Here is an 11,358-nt window from a genome sequence, read left to right on the forward strand (position 1 = left end):
GATTAGCTGTGATGTAAAACCTAGATGTGGAGTCTTCCTAGTGAAAACATAAAGAAGGAGCTTAGGAACTAGTGAGGAATAACTAATTCTGAGAGAGTATAGATAACATAGAGTATTTGGGCTGTATGATTGTATGTAAGATTGTAAGTACTGTAGCTTAGCAGCCTGACACAATTAAAGCACCAACCAGTATTTTGGAATTCCTGGTCCTGGGAGACACCTTTGCTTGTCTGCTGCAACCAAGATATTAAGTTTACTTTAGTTTAGAACTTTAGTCCAGGAACTTTCCTGGTTGCTTGTTGCAGGCTGATGAGAAAGTTTTACCAATAGATTTTTTTCTCAATTTTTCTTTTTGCCTCTTCAGTAGCACCCATGTGAAACAGATAGGCAGCCATAACTAATCAAATTTTAAAAGGTTTACTCTAATACCCTGTTGCAGGTATTACATAAGCTAACTCAAAGCTTAAGTTTCCTCTACCACTATACACATAAAACCTGATTCACTTAACCCAGACATTGTTTTTTTTCAATTTCACATACTATGTAGCTGATTTCTATCTCTTGCTACAGTTGGGCATATATTCTACAAATAAGTAAAAATATATGATGTAATGCTGTAATTGGCATAAAAATGAATATTTCCCACAAGTTTTTGATGAAGTCAATAACATGCCCCAAGTTATAAAGCGAGCTTTCTCAGTATTTTGTAACATTAAAATGATCAACACTGAGGTTCTACAGGGGCTAGGATTGTTAAAGACCAATAATTCACCAGGTCTTGATAGTATTTTCTAAGTTTTACTTAAAGTAGAAATAGGTATAGTTCAAAGATCCAAACCTGTTTCAACATAGATGGGAGCAGTACTTACGGATTGGAGAACTAGATCCGTAAACTGGGGGGAAGAGTTCAACTAGGTTACTATATTTCAGTCAGTCTTGTTTCTGTAACTGGTAACCATGGAAACAAGGTGTGTGTGGGAAGGCCTTTTAAACGAGAATTATTGAACCAACAATGACTGTTGATAAAACTAAAGCATACTACAGGTATATGATATATTTACATTTCCAGAAAGCCTTTGATTATTAAAGTCAAATAGGTTATGTTTACATACATCAGGAATTGGTTAACAAACAGAATATCGTGCATTATCTTAAGTGTTAGAATTGCCCATTGTGCAAATTTAAGCAGGAAATAAGCTGCAAGCATATAGTTTCTGATATACAGTAGTTTGCAAACTTGTGGTATTTGCACGAGATACAAAAACAGTGACAAAAAATAACGGAAATAATAGACTGGACATGCACATGGCAACTGAAATTTAGTATTGTAACGCATACGGCCACCAGTGAGTGTGTAAGAGCTGACCTGTAAGAGCGGCGGCGGTGAGGGCGCCCACCTGAACCCCGAAGCGTTACATTGGTGTCAGAAGCGGGGTGGGATAGCCGTTTGCTGAGGACGGCGAGTTAAGCGGAGGAGAGTGTAACGCATACGGCCACCAGTGAGTGTGTAAGAGCCGGCTTACCAGAGCGGTGACGTCACCACCCTTCCCTGTGATAACAGGGGCTGTAGCCGCTGGGCTGATGGGAGATCTCTCTTTAGCTCAACAGGCTGGGTCCCTGTTAAGTGACGCCGGAGGCCCGGGTTCGAGTCCCCAACGGTGGGGGGCCGACCTGATGCGGCGGCGGTGAGGGCGCCCACCTGAACCCTGAAGCGTTACACTATTAATAAACATAAAGTGATTCACAGGAAACATAGGATCATAAACTACACATACCTACTACAGGAAAGGGATCTGGGTGATAAGATAACTTCTTCAAAATATTGAATGATTCAAGTCAATGTGGGGAAGCAATGAAAATCAAATACAGTGCTTGGATGTTATATACATTTATGGAATTTAATTCCAAGGTCGATATATTTAGGTTTTACAATACACAAGTATTACATCACTGAGAATTTTGGTCAGTTATGTTTACAGTAATACAAAACTAATTTTATAGCCTTAGAGTTCAGAGAATAGCAAAGCATTGTTTCCAGCTATTAGGATTTATAGATTCAGGGGGCAAATTCTCTTTTGAGTCAAACAAAGGGTAGTGTGAGAAGATTTTGATCCATGCATGATCCTAAGAATTATAAAGTGCCTAAAGAAAGTCTACACAAACAGCTTTCAACACAGCCTGAAATCAAGACACATTAAAAAAGAATGTATTTTATCTTTATTTACACATTGTAACACACAATCTCCAAGTGAATCACAAATGCCCAAATATGTTGTAAACCAGGGTCACAACTGAAAAGTAAAAGTGAATTAAAACAGAGAGTAGGAAATGCTACTATATACAAAAAGTTGTGGGTTTTGGGAACAAGCTTCCTAGAACTCTGGGCACTTTTCATCAATGGCTGGATGAAATGTTAGAATCACTTTGCTACTTAACCAACAAAAAAGCAAGATGAGCTGAATAGCTACCTCCTTATTGCAAATAAAATTTAACAGCGCTAAGTGAAAAGTGTTCCAAAGACAGAAATATGTTCTTAATGTTTTTATAAGATTGTTGGTCTACCACATGATGGAGCACATCCCACCAGAATTAAGCAAAGAAAATCACTGCCCCAATCATCATGGACTGGAATTTTATTCTAGCATTTGTTAACACGTTCTTTCCTTCTGTAGGTTAACTTACCGAGGGATGTCTATATCTCGCCCTAATGGTGTCATTGGAAAATATCGAATGATCCTACACAATAGAGACGACATGAATGACCCCAATCCACAGAGGTAAAAGTTTTCAATTTAAGAAAATGTTGTCTTTGACAACAGTGCTGTTAAACTTAACAAACATGTTAACATAGTAGCGAACATTTGTGTAGGTTGCAGCATCAGCACGCATAGGCTGCAAAGGAACAGGTAAAGGTTCTTTCCATGCTTAAATATATAGAAAATAAACATTTCAGCTATAAAGCCTTCTTCTTGTGTATGGAGGCAAAGTAGCAGATAAATTAGGCATAGGAGAAGAAAAGACAGATTAGGTAAGAAGGAAGCAGTGGGAATATAAAGTGGACATAAAGCAGGTGAGAATGATTGTCCAAACTCAGGGAAAACAGGAGGAGAGCTGTGGAAAGCCGAAACTTGCAAATAAGGGAATAAGAGAGTAGAAGGTATGATCCAGGTTAAATGCTAATTTTGGTCTAGGTTGTCTTTCTGCAATAGAAGTTCTGAAACAGTTAGAGGTGAAGTGGGGTGCCATCAGTTTGGAGAGATCTTTGATCCTTAAAGCTCTGATGTAGTAAGTGTGGTTGCTGAAAATACATGATGTCATCTGGGTGACACGGAAGTGTACAGAGTTCCTTGAATGTGCATTGTATTGGATATGTTTGCAGGTGATACCACTGTATCACCACTACATACCACTGTATACCACCACTACTGCATACCACTATATCACATGTTCTGGTGCTAGGAAAAGTGTTGTGGATGGTTGTTGGTAGCAGTTAAGGGAAGAGCCTACAGGTTCACAGGAACAAGAAGGGCTGGCCAGGAAAGTGGATTCCAGTGGAAGAGTCATTTTGTAGATGAGGAAGTTGTTATTGATGGTCCTGGGAATAGAAAGGGTGTTAGGGTGGAAGGGAAGCACCAATGGCCTTTTTGAGTCCTGGAGTTTCTATTTGGGTTGATAATCCAAGGGCTTTTTATGACTTGGGTAAGGGCCCTGTTAATAATGTGTTTGGTATTGTCTGTCAATAAAAAATAGTGCATTTTGAGAGCTTGGTTATGATCCTTGTTGTCACTGCATTGTCATCATAGTCTGAGGAACTATGAAAAAGAAAGAGTTTCTAATATGTGTGGGATGAAAGGAGATGTACAGGAGGGGAGAGACACAGTTAAAAAGGCAGAATATTTTGATTATTGCAGATTACTTAATCTCTCTGACTCCATGAAGGAGAGAAGCCAGCAGAGAACATCATGGTCTGCTCGCAAACCCGTGCAAACACAGTCAGGACACAATTCCAGGCTGCTGTCATTTTTTTTCAATGAGACGGTCAGTAATTTGGCAATCTGCTCAAGGAGCAAACTATTTCTCTGCTCACCGCACTGCTCCAACATTGAGTGCTACAGTGTCAGCAAACGTGAAGGAGCAGGAACCTTTTTCCCCAAGGCATTCTATTTGCTTGTGGGACTTTTTTTCCATTGAAGCTCTTCAACACAGAGCTCTGAAAGAGCAGACATTTTTCTTTTTAACCTGCAGCGTTTGTCTGGTTTCCTAAATTCTTTCCTCGCCTATATATCGGTTACACTCCTGCGGTTGACTTATTGACATCCAGTTGCCAGCTCCCTCTGACGCCTGTGAGACAGTTTTCTTTGTCTGGGAGAATTAGCCTTAAGGTGGGCCATTTAACCCTTTTTTAAATTTCTGTCAACAAAGCAGTTTCCAACCCACCCCACTCACTGCTTGAAACAGTTTTTTACCTGCTCATTTCTATCATCCTCTTAACCTGATCACATTCCCACATTCACCTTATTAACCCTCACTCCATCCAAGTTTCTACAGACAACTCTAAACTTTGTGCTTGGAGCTCAGCTAGCTATTTGCCACAGGCTTCCTTCTCAGTTACCGCAGCATAACGTGGTCCCTCCATGCATAGCAGCATCTACAATTGCTGAACTTGGCTTCAGTCCACTGGTTTGGAGCTGCACATCTGACTGTAGACAGTCAAGGTGGATTATGATCACAGTGGAGCTGGTGTTCATCAACACCTGGCATGGCACCTCTTCAACGTTGACTGATTCTACATCAGCTAATGGGTATAGGACATCTGTGGTTCAGGGTCTGGCTTCCCAGATGAGAGGTGTGTGTTATGCATTAGGAGGCCAGCTTTCGTTTGTTGTTGCACTGCCTGGGGGTTAAACCAGCTAGTGACTCCAAATTGCATGCGTATATTATAAAAATAATTGGCAATTCCAGAGTTTTAACAATCTCATGGAAATGGAGGGAAGAGGATGGAATCATTCTAGATGATTCTTTTCAAAAAGAAATTCACAGGGAAGAGTATTTTTCCATTTAGAATTCAACTAAAATGGCTGTAGTGTCCCTTGAACAATAAGCAATGCTTTGTGTGTTATTACATTACTTTTCCTTGCCACTTGCAGGTGATAATTAGCCAATACCCCTGACGGTTTTGTGTAATCATTTACTCCAAGGGAACCACACACCTGCACCCATGTCAGAGGTGTGTCTGATGGTTTATTATTTCTATTTTCAGGTTTGACAGGATTGCCCACACCAGAGAAACCATGGACACAGATGGCATTAATTCTCTCACTTACGAAGTGATTGAAATAGTAAAGAATCAATTATTTACGAAAATAACTGTGGATGTTGGAAGGCCACCTAGTTAACCTCCAAGACCATTACAGCAAAGTTTCTCAAACAAGGATGTGTTTTTTTCTAAACATAAATGGAATACACTGGAGATAGTAACCAAATATGCCTTGACATGCTAATGTGCTTGATTCAACTTTCATGAATGCACATGTTCTTGTGTTTTTACCAAGCAGAAATTGTTGTGAGTGAATATGCTGTTACCCTCTGCATCTTCTCAAAGCAATCCCTGTTTTTTCTTGATTTGACTTTTGACTTTTTGGAATATGATATTTTATATACATACTCAGACGATTTTCTCACTCTCAGATAAAACACCTTGCAGTATAAGGTAAAACTCACCACTTCACCATCTGGAGTGCATGGCTCTGTCCACCCCTTGAAACAGAGATCTCAGATAACTCAATTGGAGAATCCCAGGACACAATATTACTTATATTGATTACTTTTTACCCCCTAACAATTGTGGTGTGTATTGACATTACTTTAAAGTTTGCAAGTACCATTTATAATTTTTTATTATAATAAATGATTGTACCAATCATTGCCTCCTAATAATCCCCATCTACTGTATGAATTGGCTTCATTACTCTGTTCTCCTCCCCACTAATAGCTGATGTGTGGTGAGTGTTCTGGTGCACTATGGCTGCTGTCACATCATCCAGGTGGATGCTGTACATTGGTGGTGGTGTAAGGGAGTCCCCATTACCTGTAAAGCTCTTTGAGTGTCCAGAAAAGTGCTTTATAAAGTATAAGCAATTATTATTATTACAAAATAGATTTCCATGTATGCCCAACACCATGTTCTGTGATTCAGGAAGAGGCAACAAAACTTCCAGTGATGTTATGCCGCCTTATTATATTCTAAAGAAGCAGGCTTTGGAATACATCTCTTTTAATCCACTAGAAAATATTGCTTTTGATTCCAATGCAATGACATGTCTGCTGCACAACCTGTATTTATTTGTTTGTACATTGCATTACATTAGTTATTACAGTGACTAGTGAGCAGTAAGGGCTGCATCATGTCACAATTTGTGGGAACTGGAATGTGACAACATGGTGACTTCAAGTTTTTTCAGTTTCACAATCTTGCACTTAATTTGAAATTTGTTAATTTTTTCTATAATGTCAATGAATTTACTTTATCAAGATTTAATAACCAGTCTAAGAAATTGGGACTGCAGTTCCCCTGTGTTGACATAGAGACTGTGACAATTCAGTCATACCTTGTTATGTTGAACCATTAGCTATATCACTAGAATAGAATCTATTACAGGAAGGATGATAAAAAAAAACATGGCACAGTTCAGCTGTGCAAATGTATTTTTTTCAGGTTCTAGGCTCAAACTTAACAAAGAACTAGTTTATTCTATGTATTTCTTAGATGCTGTTTGTTATTTTACATTAAATTGATAGCTAATGTAGAAATGCATAGGCTTAATATGAATCTGTTGTAATAAGATATTTGTGGTTGTCCTTCTGCATTTTTGTAACAGTTTTCATTATAAATAATCATAAAGCATTTTATGCCAGCCTACAGCATCCATCTGGTTGATATATGCCAGCCACTCTGTGTCAGTAGCCCTACTGCACAGCAGATCTGTTGAAGAAGTGAGAAAGTTCAGTATATGAATTAATGGAGAGCTTTAAGGTCAGATTGTACAAACCCAGTCAGGGATTTAGCTGGATATGCATAGGAGTATATTTCTAAGCAGTGTGTATTACTGTTTACATCAAGTTTTACTATATTTTGTTTACCTCATAATTTATTTTGAATTTTTGCTTTTGGATAGAAATTTCACTCATAACAAAGTATCATTCATAACTAATCATTTGGGCTCTGTGTGCAAAAATTAAAGTAGAACTTTTTTATATGAAAAAGTTTTTATGTTAATGTTCCAATTCACCTTGTTTTTATTTCTTCCTGGCAGAATTTGTGTGAAGTTAAAATGCCTTGAAAAACTTTTTGATACATTTAATTGTACTACATTGCAGCTTCTAGGAACTGAACTGCTCTAAAATTGCAGCTTGGTTTAATTGGGAGAATGATCTATTTACTAATACTGATTAATTTTTTTTCTTTATTGGGTTCATGGTATGTTGTAATGAAAAAATATTTTGGTTTTCTGATTTAAATTCCATTGTATAGGTTAATTTTTTATCTACATACAATTATCAATAAATGAGTTTTCACATTGTCAACCTTGTGCATTGTATTGATGTACACAGTAACATGGTAACTTACTGAAGTCTGCCAGTGTGTATTGATGTTCACTTAGTGAACCACAAAGAGTTTGAGTCACACTTTGTTTACATAGACTTGAGACTCAAAAGGTGTCAAGACTCCGGCACCGGACATCGGATGTTCAGCATTGAACTCCGCCAGCAAAGCATCTTGTCTTCTTTACTGTTCGTAATCTTCATGGACAGGACATCAATGAGCAACTGAGGTTTGGAGGGAAGGGGTCTAATCTGCCCTGATCAACCTGATACCATTGTGACCCTCCCCAGCAGTAAGTAGTTAGAAAAAGAGATGAAATTAGATACTTTTCTAGACATTTACCTGATTGAATGCACAAATGTTTGGTTTTCTGAAAGTAGTCAAGGTGTCAAAAGTTAAATGTATGGAAATTAACTGTTATCTTGACATTAATACCGTTATATTTAATGGATTTAGCAATGTTTCATACATGTCACTCTGGTTACCTTTAAATTTCAAATCAGGAAATTAAATTGCATGAATAATTTTTATCCATAAAATGGTTCATGAATTCTAGGATCAATTTCTGTTATGTGAATCCTTTTTTAAAACTGGCTACAGATTCACATTATTATTCTAAACTACTGAATGTATTATCCACTACTGACCGAGAGCAAATATTGTCATATAAACAAGTAATAGGTTTATTCCGTGCTGAAAAGAGAAGAAAGAAAACAAAACGTTTTGGCCGTGGAGCCTTCTTCAGGTGTGAAGAGCTCAGACCTGAAGAAGGCTCCACGGCTGAAACGTGTTTTCTCTCTTCTCTTTTTAGCATGGAATAAGCCTATTACATGTTCCTTTGCAGCCTACGCATGCTGACGCAGCTACCCACCTGAACTACTATTGTCATATAAACTACAATTAAGAAACACATTTCTTAAATCTTTGTTTTTGCTTAAAATCTAAATTTGCTTGATTATTTTACTTGCCAGCTGTTAATTCCAAAGACCTTATGTAGCACTTAGTTTTCAAAATCATCACAGTCCTACTCTCTGTGAACTAAGTAAGAGTCTGGCAACACTGAAGAATCTCTCATCTCTCTTTACCTGATTGTAGGAAATAGCTACAGGAAATCAATGTCATCAGCTAAATAGGCCAAATTATTTGAGCTGTTGTTTCTTATAAGAAGACTTCACAGGTGCGAAAACCTCCTCTTCAATAGGGTGTGTGGTATGAGGTCTATGTGCCACCTGACATAGTCCAGTTATGTACTGGAAAAAATGATGTCCTTATTCAAGGCCTGCACCAGGAGAAAAATCTGTAGGGGGGAGTCTGAAATTCTGAGGGGGGCAGTGATATTTCGGTTTAAAATGAGCTATTGCAACTATCCAAGTGAAATCTCGCAACTATGCCACTGATTAGTGTTTCATGATAGAAGATAACGACGAGCAATCTGGTATTTACCGATGAAGTACAGTTTCACATTCATCAGCACTCTTCTTATTATTACTACGCGATTATTATTGCCTGGAACTACTTTGGAAAACGGTGGACTGCCCTTAGTCAATCAGATTTGAGATCTGCCAGGTTGTTGATGTTGTTGTTCATCCCGCATTTACATAGGTTTCCTCCAGGTGAGCTCATTTTATTTGTAAATATCCTTGGCATTGGTGAATTGTAATTTATTTTAAGTTGAAAAAATGCTTAGGCATCTGTGTGATGCTCTGTGGGAGAGTTCCTGGCTGGATAAAGAGAGCTGGTGAAAGGAATAACCAGATGAACATACTGTATTGAAGGTTCAAGTCGTTTACAGTGAAAGATAGAGATAAACAGAATGCTGCTACATTATGAGTCGGAAAACAACAACTTTGAAGCGCCATACGAGTCCAGCACACACACTTTTGCAGTTTTATATTGCAGCTAGTCAACAAATTAAACAGAAAACTAAATAATAAACCATATTTTATATGTTTATGTTTTATTATTTTATATTTTGAGTTTTAGGAAATTACTATTTTTTGTCTTGGTGAGAGATTAATGTGTAAGAAGTAAATTACTCTTTTAAAATGTGAGAGCTGATCGAACATGCTATGTGCTCTGCATTTTAGTTTTGTAACGGCGCTCTCTCAGAAATTTGATTTTTGTTCAGATTTAATTTTAAAAATGCTAAAGTGAGTCTCCTTTTTGTGTATTGTACATTTCACAGCATGTAATAGCCATTAGAAAAGAACGATCTATAATTATGTGGCTGGGTGTTTAGCTAACCGAAAAAATATCGTAGCACCAACATCTTATAGTGCATGCAGGCATTCCATCTTGTTTCTTCAGAAGTCCTGAAGTACAGGCGAGTCACAGGTCTGTGACGTTGTCCCCCCTACAAACAGCACAAACGATGAAACCACATTTGTTAGTGCTGCGCCACAGCACCACATTTGTTAGTGCTGCGTTTGTGCCATTGAAAGTAGCATTTGTGCTGCTTTCATTTCCAAGATATGGTGCCTTGTTTTTTCAGGGGAGTGACATCACTCAGCCCCCCTACAATGTTGCAGGAAATTTGGACTGGTCTCTTTGTTAGTGCTCTGTTTGGGCCAGTTTATTGCGTTAAAAGAAGATTTTCAGCTGCTTTCGTTCTCAAGATACAGCCCCTTACTTTTTCAGGTAATCACATGATAATGTATGGTGATTTCGACTTCCAGTAACCCTGTTCAGTTCAAGCACTCTGTTACTGATGTGAGGACAACAATATCTGCAATTCTGTTTCTCTGTTTGCCTGGGATGAGTGGTTGGCGGTTGAATTTGCATTTAGTACCAGTATCTTCTGTACCTTGGTGTGAACAGGAAAATTACATTTATCTCAAATAGCATATGCTAATCAGCATAGTTGCAGGTTTAGCCTTAAAAAGTGAACATTAGCAAATAATTGCATGTTCTTAAAAAGGCTTTAACTAGCACATCTTAATACTTCCTATTTCTGTCCTTCTGTCATCATTTGTGCTGTTTGTAGGGGGGCACCTCCACAGATCTGTGTGACACTATTAGCATGATAACCATATATCATAAATAGACAGACTACTCTTTGACTATGGTAGTTTTCCGCTGAAATAATATGGTGTTATAAAGGGCCATTATTTATATTATACTTATACTCAAGTGTTAAACTCACAGTGTTCTCAGTCATTTGGCCAGTCAGTGGCATAGTTCCCTCTCTGTTTGTATAACAATGTACCTGTTTCCAGTTAGCAAATAAAAGACTCAAAAAAACAAAATTTTCCTCCCCCCCTCAGCTTCCTGGTTTTTAAAGTGGTGTACACCTGCAAAACATTAAAACATTTTGTTTCTTCTTCTAATCATCAAGTGTTGTTTAACATTTAATAGTTTTTTTTCAGATCCTATTCAATTACCTTTTTAAATGCATGATGTATTATTGTTGTTCATTTTTGTGCCTATGCTTCGTTTTCCTATCTAAGCTTAAAACATTATAAACAAGTCAAAGCAGGGCTACATTATTTAAATAAAACCTTATGTGTGAACTCAGGTCAGATACCCCAAGATTTCCTAAGGAGATGGAAGCTGAGATGTTGAACCAGAGAGGCTGAGCTGGCCAATGTCAAGGGAGAGATCTTGTTTAATGCCTTCTTTCTGCCCCCCAAAAATTATAGCACAAAGTTGGAGTTCCAAAATTCATGCAAATGCTTCTCGTGAATGTGTTGATGTATGACTTTAAAAAGCAAGATAGAGTGGCAAGTTTTTCTCAACTGAACATACAAACTTAAAAA

The 11,358-nt window shown here is 37.8% G+C and overlaps 1 protein-coding gene across 1 annotated transcript in view; it reads left to right on the top strand.

Moving 5' to 3' along the window:
* LOC148820939 (beta-1,4-galactosyltransferase 1-like) overlaps window positions 1-7,584 on the top strand; it is a 49,199-nt gene extending 41,615 nt beyond the window's left edge. The window contains exons 5-6 of the mRNA XM_088932202.1: window positions 2,673-2,777; window positions 5,261-7,584. Coding sequence (XP_088788328.1) covers window positions 2,673-2,777; window positions 5,261-5,396 — 241 coding nt within the window. The 3' untranslated portion in view covers window positions 5,397-7,584. The remainder of the gene's footprint in view (window positions 1-2,672; window positions 2,778-5,260) is intronic.
* The last annotated feature ends 3,774 nt before the right edge of the window (window positions 7,585-11,358 follow it).

Source organism: Atractosteus spatula, chromosome 14 (genome assembly GCF_055471065.1).
Source record: "Atractosteus spatula isolate fAtrSpa1 chromosome 14, fAtrSpa1.hap1, whole genome shotgun sequence".
In the NCBI taxonomy this organism is placed as follows: Eukaryota; Metazoa; Chordata; class Actinopteri; order Semionotiformes; family Lepisosteidae; genus Atractosteus; species Atractosteus spatula.